We start from the raw sequence: 14,793 nt of genomic DNA on the forward strand, positions 1-14,793 counted from the left end.
GCTTTGCATGCAAGAACCTCATCTTCCCCTTTACCAAAATAAAATTGCAACTTGCAACATCATGTTCAAACAGACCACAGCTTATGCAAAAACCTTTAATCTTTTCATTTTCAAAGGTTAATTCACGTTCCACTTCGAATGAAAACTCAAATAGCTCCAAACCCTAATACGACACCTGACATCAAACCCCTGTCTAATCCTCTGTTCCTCATCCTTTCGATGGAGCACCGATTGATCAAAGTGGAGAACATGCCTTGTTTTGTGGCACCAAACGCAGGCCCTTAACAGCGATCGATGTTCCTAGATCTTGTGGCACTAGATGATGGCCCTTAACAACGCTAGCATGCAAGGCCCATGCGCAAGGTATTAGATCTTGTGGTCAGATTCCTTCACTTTTTAAATTCTTTCTATTGACAAGTAAATTATGAAACTGCCCTTGTGGTTTGGATAATGTGAATTAACACTGCTGGATGTCAGTAGCATACTAGCATTATGAAGAAATAATATTTCTACATTCTATCTTTGTTTTTCTTAAAAACAACTCATTTATTTAATAATTCCAAAAACTATATTACAATATGAAACTTGAACACTATATCATTTATCTCTGGCTTTGCTGTTTTTACATATAAGTTGCTTTGAATTTCAACTCTTCTCATGGTGAAGAAGTTTCTCCAGCAGGATTTCTTCATGTTTGAGGCTCTCTTTGATTTCATTTTCAATTTGTAGCACATTGTCTGCCTAAACACTTCTATCCTAATTCTTCTCATGTTCTTCAATCGGTACATCCTCTTTGTCTATTGCAGCAGGCCAACAGACTTTCTCTTTGCCATTTGCGATTAATCTGTGTATATGACAAATGCAAACATATGAGTACTGATGCTTAGTAGTATACTGACCCTCAATAGTGTATTGACCCTCAATTTGATTTAAAAACCATTATAGCTTACAAGAATGCAAAAGACCTAATCAAAAGATACTCACAGTTGCAGCAAATCAATGACCAGAATTTCAAGCAGAAAATAAAGACTAACAGCAATAATAAGATCAAATATCCACAGAGCCTATAGGTAGATATAATTGCAATGACCTTCCCATAAAGTAAACATAAAGATGAGGTTGCAATACAGATAAAATCAGCTAAAGCTACTGACCCTCCGAAATAAACATAAAAATGAGCTTGCAATAAACACAGGGTTGGTGAAATCATGAAGCTAAAGCTATTGACCCTCAGAAACTGAAGCTCGTACAATTCATTTCGTACTATTGTTGGTCACAGAACTCATCATTTTCCATCAGGACAAAGAAATCTTAGATACTAAAGCTACTGACCCTCAGAAACTAAAGCTAATTAATGATCTTTAGAGGGTCCATATAATCATAGATTGCACATATTGCAAAATTTTAATGCTACTAACTCTCAATAATCATAGATTGCACATATTGCAGCATTTTAATGCTACTGACTGTCAATAAGCTCAAACAATTAATTTTGTACTATTATCAGTCACATAACATCAATTTCCACCACCTAGCTACACATAAAAATGAGGTTGCAATACACATAGGTTTACTGATCCTCAATAGGCTACTGATCCTCAATAACCTAAATGTTAATTTCTTTGTTAAAACTACTGACCCTTAGAATTTCTCAACCATTGAGAATAATCAAGATTTCTCAACCAAAATCATTTACCTGAGGGAGAGACCGTGACAACACGAGGTTGAAGATACCGACCCTCAGAATTTCTCAACCAAAATTTCTCAGCTAAAGCTACTAAGCATAATCAAATTTCGACAGTGTTGAATGCATAACACAAAAATCAAGTTATAGCTGCTACTGACCTTCAGTAACTACAAGTTTCTCTACTGATCTTCAAGCCCTAGCTTTGCAGGAGCCTCGCCACCGGTGTCGCTCCCTTGCTTCGCCGCCGGGGTCGCCCCCTTGCTTCGCCACCGAGATTGCCTCCTAGCTTCGCCTCTGGTGTCGCTCCCTAGCTCTGCCGCCAGTGTCACGCCCTTGCTTCGCCCCCGAGGTCGCGCGATTACTTCGTTGTCGGGGTCACTCCCTAGCTTCGTCGTCAGGGTCTAGCCCTTGCTTCACCGCCAGGGTCGATCGCTTGTTTCGCCTCCGAGGTCGTGCCCTAGCTTCGCTTGAGATGTCAATTTAGAGAGGATTTTGATTTTCAGACAGTTTGGATTTTGGGATCGCTTTGATTTTGGGAGAACTAGATCTGACATATTTGGTTTGAGAGAAAATTGAAATGACAGCTGTGGCAATTGTCATAATTAACCAGAACTTGTTGTGCCCTTTTGTTTTTGTACAAACGTGCCGCTACTGTTACTCATCCTAAAGATGACTGCATGGGCAACAAAATATAAATCCTGCGCGTGGGAAGAATTAATGGCCCATTGTAGTTATTGGTAAAGGATAGGATGAGGGATAAAGGATAGGATGAGGGAATTTTATTAAAAATTTATATTCTATGCTGGATGATCAAATTGATTAATGAAAAAAACCAATTATAGGAAAGTGCGCGGTAGACAAAGGTCTGGACTAACCCAACACAAAGAAAGCAAAAGTACAATTTAAGAAACCAAGGATAAATCTTTGAGGGCATTTATCAGAAGATTTATGCATCGTTGTCCCATTTTGTACAGCTATGGCGACCGATGAATTATTTTGCTTCCAATCCATTGTCCACAAGAAAAAAAGTTCATTATGCTTGGAACATGAAGCCATTGACAGTCATCCCTCCATCGACGCAAATAGTTTGCCCTGTTATGTAAGAGGCTGCCGGAAGACATAGAAATGCCACCAATGCAGACACCTCCTCAGGCTCTCCGGTACGTCCTAATGGGGTTCGAGAGATGACAGCCTCCATAAACTTTTCGTCACTCAAAATCTGTATGTGAACAAGAATCAGTACCGTGAATCAATTGGGTGGTAAAATATAGGTATGCACATCTGAAATCATTTATCTACGATATCTTACAGGTTCAGCAAGAGGAGTTTTGATGAACCAAGGAGCAACACTGTTGACTTTAATCTTGTCTTTTGCCCACTCACAAGCCAAGTTTTTGGCCAATTGATTAATTGCTCCTGAAATGTAGTAGAGAAGAGATCAGCCGCCATATATTAACCTTCAATTTGTGGTGTGCAAAATTTTGTGGAATATATATACGGTTTTTTCTATTAGAAAGGCGGAAAAGCCTATTTCCTAATGTTCGTGTTCCTTGAAAAGGGTACATATAATCAAATCAAAAGCGTACCTTTAGTTGCACCGTATAGACTCCCAACCTCCCCAATTGATACCACACCACAAACAGAAGACAGAAGAATAATGTTACCAGCTCCTGAAGCTTTCAGAAGAGGATGTGCAAGTTGGCACATATTGTAAGTAGATTCAAGGTTCGTACTCATGATGAATGAGTAATCTTCAGCCGTGTACTCAGTTGTTGGCTTTCCTATACAAGTTCCCACATTGTTTATCTACAAGATATGTCAACAAGTTGATTTGAGTTTTTTCTTTTTTCTTCTTTTAACTAACTCAAGTGGTCTATCATCCCAGCCTATCAGATAAAACTAGGGCTGTCACTCGGTCGGTTCGAATCGGTTATACATATTACCAACTTCAAAACTAAAGCTTTCGGTTTCAAAACTGAGTTACCAATTACCAACCAAAATTTTCGGTTTTTAATTATATCTACCAAATTCAGTATTTCGGTTTTTGGTATTACCAACTTTAGAATAACTAATTCTTTATTGTTAGAAATATTATATAAATGTGGTTGTCCACTGTAAATATTAATTAGTTATGTCCTTATGATGTAAACATTACTCCTATATAAAGGGGGGTCTAATGAGAATGAAATACACACTTTTATCTCCTCTTACATTTTGTTTCTCTATTCTATCTCTCTCTTATTCTCTAGTTTATAACACGTTATCAGCACGAATTTGCTCTTATTTTTTTTTTCTTCTTCTTCTTCTTTGAACTCCATGATAATCCGCAAGCCTTATGGTGCAACATAGTTACTTATGACCATGACTAATGATCTATGAGTTTTTCTTCTTTCTCTCCTAGATGAATATCAATTTTCTTTATGCGATCATTTACATATATATTTGTATATATCTTTTATATAATATAATTGTTGATATTTCATATACGACAATGAGAACTGCATATTCCATTGCTCAAAACTCGAGTCCTCTGACCGAGTAGTCTTAGAACCTATGGTTCTATAGACATCACACGAATGTTTTTCTCATGTGTTCCGTGTGAGATCCATTGTTCATATTTATGAACTCTTCGAAACTTTTGTTTCGTATATGAATTTTTCATAGAACACACTGTTCTAATAATTATGGATCCTGATATATCTCATCTTTTCTCTTTGTAGAAAGATGACGCATCTAACAAAATTGGACTTTGATCCTCTTAAAATTTCTGGCAAGAACTATTTGATGTTGAAATTCACCTTATGGCTAAAAACCTTGGAAATGCCATCAAAGTTGACAATAAGTCATCTGTGCAAGATCCTGCCAAGCCTATGATTTTTTTGCGTTATCATCTTGATAAGATCCTAAAAGATGATTACCTTACGGTGAAAGATCCACTTGAGATTTGGCAAGCATTGGCTAATTGATTTGCTCACCAGAAAACCATTGTTCTATTTGGAGCACGATATGAATGGACGCATTTTGCGCCTTCAGAACTTTAAATCTGTCACTGATTTTCAATTCCGCTAAACATATGATTACCTCCCAAATAAAATTATGTGGAGAATCTGTCAGTGAAGATAACAAGCTCAAAGTCTCTGATTTTTTTGTGGACAATAGAAAACATATTAATTACATGTTCAGCGGCGGTTTTCTTGACACCGATAAATTTTAAGCCTATGTTTAGGCATTTTTTTTGTCTCTATTTATTTTGTTTAGTCATTTTAAGCCTATGTTCTGGGACCGATTAAACGTAATTACATTTCCTTATCTTTATCTATTTAATCACATTTATTACATTTATATTACATTCATTACAATTCTTTCATAACCGAATTTGTCATGAGAATTTGTTGCAAGAGTTATGATAATATTTTTAATTGCCATTATCTTGTAGTTATTATTATTAATAACTCATTTTATTATCAATTTTAATACCATTCTCCCGTAATTATTGTTAAGTAACTCATCCTATTACCATTATTTGATACTTACCATAGTTATTTATTGGGTGAGGCTATTGCCACCCTATAATTTTCTTTGTTCACCCTACTTGCTCATTACACCCTGCATTTTAATTTCAATTATTAGATTTACTTATCTAACCCATTTCTCTTTCCAGAAATATCCTCCATCATATGACATATCAAATTAAAAAAGAAATTTTGTTTAACGAAAATTTCTTATTTAATTTATATCAATTAAAAAGACATCTTAAAATATGTTAAAGTTTCCTAATAAAATCATAATTTGATTTATTTCCATTTTTTTTATTTTTTCCATTCAATTTCAATGTTCGTTTATTTCAATCCATATTAAAAAATTAGTAAGTACTACAATGAGCAATGAAAAAAAGATTAATTTTTTTCTTCATGTTTTAAATTTTTTACTTTCGGTGTTTATAAAAGTATTATAAAGATTTTGATGAAGTTAACACACAATGGTTTTGTGAATTGAATAACGAATTAACAATGTGGATGCAACAAAAAGATAAAAAAGAAAATTGTAATAAATTGAAATTTGGATGGAGAAGATGAAGATTAATGTTATCAGAAGAGAAATTAAGTAGTTTTGTATTTAATTAGTTATGTATTTAGTTTTCCTTAAAGATTTAAATTTTAGAAAATTAGTGTACTTATTAGTCATTTTGCATTTGGGTAATATATATAGTTTTTCAATAATTCAAATATTTGTAGGGTGAACAAAGAAAATAATAGGGTGGCAATAGCCGCACCCTATTTATTTTATGTGATCATAATGAACATTTATTATTTATGATTATTTTTGTCATATCTACCTCATATGATTATGTCGTGTGTGAAAAAATAATAAAATTATTTTTCCATCGCTGGGACTTGAACTCATATGATTATGTCGTGTGTGAAAAAATAACAAAATTATTTTTCCATCGCTGGGACTTGAACCCAGGTCTTTTGGATGCAAACCAAATATCCTAACCAATTAGACTACAACAGTTTTATTGATTATTTTGTTATAATGTTATATTAATGCATGTTTCAATTATTGACTCTAAATGAATCTGTCTCTATTTTGGAATATTCTGTTACTCACCAATTGATATCAACAATATCAATTATATTTTCAACAGAATCGAGGTATGTATTTTCATGAGTTTGACAACTTTAATTTGATTTCCTCTTATTATCTTATCTGATAATTTAATATAAAATTGTCACTTTTTAATGAGATCGAAGCTACATGTTTCTTGATCCAATTACATGTGGACTTAAAATTTCTCCACTGATTGTCATACAATCAAATAGATCGAAACCTCTTGTTTCTTGATCTCCAAATATGTCAGGACCTTTGTCACTTCTCTTTATGAGTACATGTGAACCTCTGTTCACTCCACTTTTAGAACATGCTTCTAATTGTGAAGATTCAAACTAAATGGTTTGCGTATGAGGGCTATGATCCCTAAATCTATTATTTATTGGAGTATATGCTTATACCCATATGGACTACTGTCCCAGACTCAAATTTGAGTATATAATTTTGACATTTGTTTTCAGTGTCAAAAAATAATATGAACCACATGTTCATCAATAATTCAATTTGAACTATGACAAACATATTTGTCTTGCATATAATGCAACTATGGACATGATCCATTGCAAATTGTTGATAATTTTTCGCAATTGATGCTTCAAAAAGTAAAGGTAACAATCATCTCAAGAGCTACAGATCTTGATTGATGGTCGGCTCCAACTGAGCTTGTATTATATTACCTATGTGGAATATCATTGCATATATTTGGTGATGAAATTTTCACCTAAATTAAGTTGTATTAATCAACTATAAGTATACTACTGTATACTGTATCATGAACTAAAATTTTCATTGAGCCAAATAAATTTATTTTGGCATGACTAATGTGTCATTACTATGTCATGTAGACTCATTTATATACATACTCTACATTGTTGTATAATACAACAACAGTTGCAAACCATCCTAACACGAAAATTATAATTTATCGCATATTTGCGAGTTGTCACTTTAATGGGACAATCCTCCAGCCTTTAGGGGGAGCAATATCGTTTATGAAAAACGACAGCCATTGGTGTGTAATATCTATCCACCATGTCTCATTTTAATTTTGAGAAAAAATCTCAATTCGTTATCTTCTTGACCTAAAAATTGGTTTGGGCTTTCTATCCCAAGTGGATATCATAAATCTAATTTTTTGCACGCATATTTTGCTAATGGTCAAACTAGATAGTCTTCCCGCCATTAGGGGGAGGAAAAGCTATTGTAATGGCGTGAATTTATGTGAAATATAGCCACCAAGTCCAATGTTTCAAGCTCCCTATAAGGGAAGATTATACAAGCCCCATAACACTCTTCATGTGGTTATACAAAGATCCACATTCTTGAATTAATTTGTCCTTAAGAGACAACAAATGCTAAAAGAGGCATGGGTACCTGATATGAATAAGCTTATTATAGCTAATGCATGCATATATTTTGAATGTGTGATAGATCTCTAATTGATGATCATTGATGATATCTCATCTGTTGTAGCTACTAAATATCATCAAGGGTTGTATACTACCACATTTCATTGTGTCGATAAATTATACTATTGGCAAAATTGGAAAGAGGCAATTCCAATGCATTTGAATATTGTAAACGTGATGATATATTTGGACTTTCCCCTAAAATACAAGAGGGTGTTTATTCCAGTGAATTAAAATCACTATGACACAAGTCTTTTTATAGAGACATGGGCTTATCATTCTTCTCCAAGCGACAACTTTTCTATAAGTACAGTGTTATATTGACGAGAGACTTATGGCATGTTGTCTTGGCTAATATGAAGATCTTAAAGGAAAATTGCTAAAAGCAAATCCCCAAATCCTATGTGTCATTATAAGCATATTGCTTAATCAAATCCTTGACCGATTCATATTGCCAAAGACAAGTCCATGAATGAATGAGCTTAAAGCTCACTCATGGAATCAAAAGTCTAAAGCTTATACATACTCATTCAATTATGGTCAAAGTGACTTATTGCCTTAATGAGTACTATGACAAGACTAAGAAATCGAATTCGAATCATACTCATAATGTTGCAACATATTCTAACTTTCGCGAAGTTATAAATTTATCTAGAGCTCATATTGAGCCCATATGAAATTATCAATTACACTAATTGATATTTATGGCTAAGTATACCATACTTGAATTTCAATGCTCGGATAAAGGTGAATGTGTCAGTTGTTGTTCCTTGATATTGTTATTCTTTAACTAATATCTTTATCTATAATTTGAGCATATGAAATTGGTTCTACTCTTATCATGTCGGGTAAGATTCATAAGAACATCATAGTTTTATTGGTAATGCCCTAACTTTTGCAAGAATTGCAATTCATGATGAGTCCCCTTTATGCAAAGCACACATAGTCTCACCTATGTGATTGACACACCATATCTAATATACATGGTGCATGTATTTTATTACATACATGACTGAAGCTTGCAACAATCAGGGGGAGATTCTCATAAGGGGAAGCATTCAAAATTATGCTACCTAGGACATATGCGCGTTGTGCTCTTTTTCTCCTTCGACCAAGATTATTTTTGTCCCACTGGGTTTTTGTTACCTGACAAGGTTTTTGACGAGGCAACAAAAGCGAGTCCAACACCATATCATTTAGTGGTGCACATCCAAGGGGGAGTGTTATAAATATTATATAAACGTGGTTGTCCACTGTAAATATTCATTAGTTATGTCCTTATGATGTAAACATTACTCCTATATAAAGGGGTCTAATGAGAATGAAATACACACTTTTACTTCCTCCTACATTTTGTTTCTGTATTCTATCTCTCTCTTATTCTCTAGTTTATAACATTTATAATATAAATTAGAGTGAACAAAACTAGGTTTTTGAATTTTATAGTCATAAACGTTATATTCATCTACTAATTATAGCTTTCTTTTGTATATATGACATCAAGTTCTAGCAATTTTCAATAAAACTAGGTTATTTAACCATCTTTGACTAGGTTACTTAAAATACATGTACTATTAATGTAGTATATGTAGTAATGTTCATACTATTATAAAAGTTTTTATGTTTATTTCTTAATATACATGTATGTGTATTGAAAATTGTAGTATATAAATCTAATATTTAGATAATTGGTAGATTCGGTATTTACCAAAACCAAACCAACTTTTTCGGTAATTTTCAATTTCGGTTTTATCGGTCTCAGTTACCAAAAAGTCGGTTTACCAAACCTAAAACATCAGTTGGTATTCGGTCAGTTTGGTAATTACCAAACCAAGTGGCAGCCCTAGATATGCATGTGTGCTTGATAAGACTATTAGACTTTTTCTTATCAAAACCTCGACAAAGCGAGGAGATGTCATTCAATGATGTAAAAGAAAACAAGATACATCTAATATTGTTCTCGCAATTTAAACACCTGCTTGTCATTAGGTATGGGATTTTCGCAAACTGCCTTGGTGCTATTAGTACTGAACTCTATGCGGTAGTAGTTGTTTTCAACTCATGAAGACATGATCGATGATTAAAGTACTTACAAAGACGTTAAGTTTTCCATGAAACAATGATGAGACCTCGTGTATTAGCTCCTGTCTCTGGATTTTTGAAACCACATCACATACTGAACCAGTGACCTGACGAAAACCTTTCTTCTTCCATTGACTTAAGCATTCATTGAGTTGGGCTTCATTCCTAGAACAAGTATGTACACTAGCACCTAGCCCCGCCAGTTCCTCCACAATTGCATACCTAAAATTGCCAAACATTGATTAGTGCATAAAACTACATATAAAATTACAAATTCTTTAATTGGTCAGTGTTAAAATGTTGATTTTTTATTTTTTTTTTTGACGGTAGGAAAAAAATTTTATGATCATGCATGCAGAATCTTTGAAAAGATACGCGTGTTACAAGTTTTTCATTAGTTCTTGTCTTAATTAGTTAAAACACTAATTAATCAGATGAAAATATAAGCATTATAGAAAGAATGGAAAGAGATCAAGGCTGCAGACCCAATCCCTTTGGTTCCACCGGTGACAAGGGCAGTCATTCCTTCAAGAGACCACCTCCTATGTCTGCTGTTGATACTAGAATCTGCTCTCGCCATACCTATCTCTCTTGCTTTATCTGCTACCACATTTGATGCTGCTACCTATATATAAACACACCCACACACCCAACACGGGAGAGGATCCTCTCCTAAGCTCCTAACCTGCCTAAACTTTTGATGACAAAGCGACATGTTTATAAATTCACATCCAATAGGTTATACTGATTTTGATATATACCTACTTATTTATCGGTTTTTTTAATCCATGCTGAGACCAAAAAAAAAAAAATAAAAAATCATGGTCCCCTCTCCCATCCCCCTCTCTTGGATCGGTGGATAGAAGCATACTCTGAATTGGAATCGTGCCTTGGGGAGTACTGCCTAATAATTTTTACGAACCTTAAGCCCCAATTAGTATTCTTTGTTTGTGTATTATGTAAAAATATCCTTTTGGATAATTTACAGAATTTCCATTTCCATTACAAATCTGTTACATATCTTGGTGTTTCTAACCATCCACTCGTTTTTGTTCAACCCACCGTTATGATAATACATGTATCTTAATACATACAAATGATAGTGAAAACTCAATACGGTGGATCTTTTGAGCCCGCTTCAAGTCAGGATGACTAATTAACCAATCTTGGGATAAACGGTTTCTTATGTTTATGTTTATTTCCGCTTAACTCTTTAATTTTTAGGGGCCATGACCACTTACCCAATTTAAGCCCAAAAATTTCCCACTTACTCCACCAAGAGTTTTTTAACCCCATTTACCCAATCTAACAGCTATTGACAGTTTCGCCCTTATTTTAATTCATAAATTACTCTCTCTCTCTCTCTCTCTCTCTCTCTCTCTCTCTCTCTCTCTCTCTCTCTCTCTCTCTCTCTCTCATCCCCTCCTCATCGAGACCACCATCAACGATCTCTCTCTCTCATTCGCCTCCTCACCCAGACCACTGTCGCCGATCTAGCAACAGCCTCCTTGGCGGGTTCTCGGCCATCACCGCTGGCTACTCCATCGTCGACCCAGGCAAACATTCCAACCCTCATCAGAAGCAGCACCGCACCACCGTGCCAATCACCAAGTCCAACCACAAATCTGGAGATCAACGTCGAACTCAAACACGAAAGCCCGACCTTGACCCGATTCCAAATCCGATTAGACAACCCAAGACGCCGAGACCACCTTGAAAGGGAGCCCATCCAAGGTCCTCAATCCCAGGTCGACCGATCAGAACGCCGATCACCCCCTACTCCGGGATCGAAGCAAACCGGTGCTTCAAAACAACAACTTTTCTCACTGATCTCCACGCCTAGGAAGAAACCGAGGAGAGAAACCGACAGCCTGGCTGAGACAACGCCGGAAAAAAGTTCCCCGCCGTCTGCTTGAACATAGTCAGGCACTATGCCGCCGTCTGCTCGGCATTATGACGACAACGATGTCTTTATTAGTTATAAGAAGGCAACGCTGTCTTTATTAAATTGAAGCACTTAAGCATAATCAAGCTAATCGTTCATTACAGCCAAAAAGAGAGGTTATTGCTTTTCTTGATAAAGTGGGGGATTAAGTATGTTTATTTCCCATTTCTTTGTTTTATGCTCCTCCTTGCCCAGCAAACTTTTTCAAAATTGACTTGGCAATAATAACATTATTGAGGGGCAATAATATTTCTACTGGGGTAATAATCATATTACTGGGAGGCAATAATATGATTATTGGGAGGCAATAATATGATTATAAATTGATCAATTGTGCTTGTAGTGTATTCATTTTGGTTTTGGGAGTTTATACAATTCACTGGGCAGCAATAATATGATCACTGGGTAACAATAATATGATTATTGGGAGGCAATAATATGATTACTGGGGGGCAATAATATGATTACTGGGGGGCAATAATATGGTTACTGGGTATTATTAGGGGGCAATAAATTCAGACGTCGGAATCCGGTCACCAGTCCGGTAGCCGGATTCCTGATTCCGGTCACCGGCCGCCTGATTCCGATCACCGGAGTCGGCGGCCGCCCACTGGTCACCGAAGTCCAGCAAGGTGGAGGATGACTTCTCCCTCTAAGTGAGAAAGAAGGAGAGGGCAAAAAAGTCCCAAAAATAAATAAAAAGAACAAAAAAAGAATTAATTGGGTAAAGGGGAAATAATCCCTTAGAGTGTTTTGGGTAAATGGGGTTAAAAAATAGTTAGTGGAGCAAGTGGGCAAATTTTAAGCTAAAATTGGGTAAATGAGCATTTTCCCTAACTTTTATACATGGAAAATGAGACTCAATATTTTTACTGCGAATTTATATATTCTGAATTATCGAGTAATCGGAGATGAAAAAAAAGACCTAAGATTTTTATGAAAAAGAAAAAAATGAAAAATGAAAGGGTTGCTAGTTTCCAGAATTTTTTTTTTCTTTGCCAATTTCTAGATCTTGTCTCTTCCTCTCATGGAATGAAATTTATTATGCTTGAAATCTTCAATTCCATCAACCTTTAGTTTCCAAGATGGGTTCATGCTCTTTTCTGAGAATCACTCAGAACCTGCAAAACCAAAGACTTGGAATCAGATCCAAGCATACATGTTGACTTCAATTCTACCATACAAATCTTCAAAAACCAGATTATATATGATCATTTCTATTGCCATACGATATATTTACACAAGATCAAACTCTAGCATTCATGCAACACATTCCAAACACAAAAAAAGATTCAATCTTGATCCAATTTTCATGTACCCTCAGCTCAATTTCAGCAATTTCCCAAAACCCAGATCAAAAATATACTATTTGCATCTAATTAATTGAAACAACACAAAGCAAAGTAAAGGGTAAGAGTCAGCAACCTCATAGGCCTCAGAGATCTGCTTGAATTTGGTCTCAGCTTCTTTATTATTGGTGGGGTTTCTTATCAGGGTGCCACTTCATAGCCAATTTTCTATAAGCCTTCTTCAATTCATCATCTGTGGCGCACTACTCGACCTATAAAAACTTGTAGTAATCCACACCCATGTCTTCTTCTTCCTGATTCTCTTCAAAATTCGAGTTTAAACAGCTTGGGTTTTGAGCTTGATGAAGAAGACGAACCAGGAATGCTTGGGTTTGTTATAGTCTTGAACTCTGAAGCTTCATACTTGGTCGCGAATAGAGGAAGGATTGAAGGTACAGTGGTTAAATCAATATCAGCTGTTAGATTTGCCTTTATACACGTGTCAATTTATTATCAAAAGCTTAGACAGGTTCGGCAGATAAGGAGCTTAGGAGAGGAGGCACGCCCCATAGAGACACACACATGTAATTAGTGTTTATGAGTAGGCTGCAATATCAATAAACACTAATTACGTGTGTGTGTCTCTATGGGGCGTGCCTCCTCTCCTATGCTCCTTATCTGCCGAACCTGTCTAAGCTCCTTATCAATTGACACACAGCTACTTTAATTGGCGGGACCAGATCCTCTCCTGATCTATTATTTACCTAACCTACCTAAGCTTTGAAGAAGATTGAGACACGTGTCCATACCAAATCTAATGGCCTACAACTAACTCGAGATTTGTTTTTTCCTTTTACCGGCCCATGTTTCTGTTCTCTCTCTCTCTCTCTCTCTTCTTCTTCGTGGTGCTTACTTCTCTTCATTGAAAACCACCAGCAATTGGCCAAGAATGATTCAATCCAGAATGCAGATTCTCAAATTTTAGGGATGAAGAACAAGCCCAGACAAGGAGGATAAAATCCACCAAAAGTAAAACAAATTGGTTACCCATCTCTGCAACTCATACTCTGGTGGGTGTAGTAATGGGGGTGGGATTCTTGGGCATTGACAATACCAGCTGGTCTGCTGGTGCTTTCTTTTCAAGCCTTTTCAAAATCTCTCGACTTAACAAGAAAACCCAATACATTATTGAAAGTGTTTGATCTGGCAACAAGGCCTTGCTCAACCCTTTTTTTTTTTTTTTCAAATAGTAAAGGCCGACTTGCTCTGGTAACTAAGATTGAACATGGGCGTTGATAATTGCTTCGTATAATTGACTAGAGGTGGGGACTAAGCTCAACTTTGGTTGAGTTAAATCGTGGAGGAGAGATGAGGGAGTGAAGAATGGGAATGAAATTCGACCGGGGAGGACTTGAAGAATGAGAGACTGGGCTTGCATTGGCATATTGAAGGAGATGAGATTGTGAAGAATGACTGAGATGGAGTGGTGGGTGTGGTGGAAGCCTTGGTTTTTTGAGGAGTTGAAGATTGACAAGGCTTTTAGTTTTGGACAACACTCACATCTTTTATTACAAAATATACATCCACTTCTTTCCAAAAGGATCTGTAGAACTAATGATCCTTCTTGTGCTCAAAGCCTTGATCTTTTCTAAGTTTAGTGATCCTTCTGAAATGTAGAACAGAAGGAAAAGAAGAACAGCGAAGGAAAAGAAGCACAGCAGAGAGAGAAAGGAAAGAAACAAAGTGCTGTGAAGGAAAAGAGGAATTATT

The 14,793-nt window shown here is 35.8% G+C and overlaps 1 protein-coding gene and 1 non-coding gene across 3 annotated transcripts; both read right to left on the minus strand.

Moving 5' to 3' along the window:
• Positions 1-2,600: 2,600 nt before the first annotated feature.
• LOC112165270 (tropinone reductase homolog At2g29290) lies at positions 2,601-10,422 on the minus strand. Of its 2 annotated transcripts, none has more exons than XM_040506756.1 (5): positions 10,275-10,422; positions 9,837-10,011; positions 3,274-3,493; positions 2,997-3,103; positions 2,601-2,906 (listed from the first exon to the last, which is right to left on the minus strand). In XM_040506756.1, the coding sequence occupies exons 1-5, from the start codon at positions 10,367-10,369 to the stop codon at positions 2,721-2,723; spliced, it is 783 nt and encodes a 260-aa protein (XP_040362690.1). In that variant the 5' UTR covers positions 10,370-10,422; the 3' UTR covers positions 2,601-2,720. The 2 variants fall into 2 exon arrangements, with proteins under 2 accessions (XP_040362690.1, XP_024157517.1); XM_024301749.2 differs by having other exon boundaries at positions 9,801-10,011.
• On the minus strand, positions 6,130-6,202 carry TRNAA-UGC. Its single transcript has one exon. It is a non-coding gene; the product is annotated as a tRNA-Ala (tRNA).
• Positions 10,423-14,793: the final 4,371 nt, after the last annotated feature.

The sequence above is a fragment of the Rosa chinensis genome, chromosome 5 (genome assembly GCF_002994745.2).
Source record: "Rosa chinensis cultivar Old Blush chromosome 5, RchiOBHm-V2, whole genome shotgun sequence".
Lineage (NCBI taxonomy): Eukaryota > Viridiplantae > Streptophyta > Magnoliopsida > Rosales > Rosaceae > Rosa > Rosa chinensis.

Coding starts and splice junctions, on each gene's coding strand:
- LOC112165270 (XM_024301749.2), bottom strand. CDS start 10,369: ATGGCGAGAGCAGATTCTAGTATCAACAGCAGACATAGGAGGTGGTCT. Junction 3,104..3,273: donor TCTATACGGTGCAACTAAAG/GTACGCTTTTGA, acceptor ACTACATTTCAG/GAGCAATTAATCAATTGGCC. Junction 2,907..2,996: donor AAACTCCTCTTGCTGAACCT/GTAAGATATCGT, acceptor GTTCACATACAG/ATTTTGAGTGACGAAAAGTT.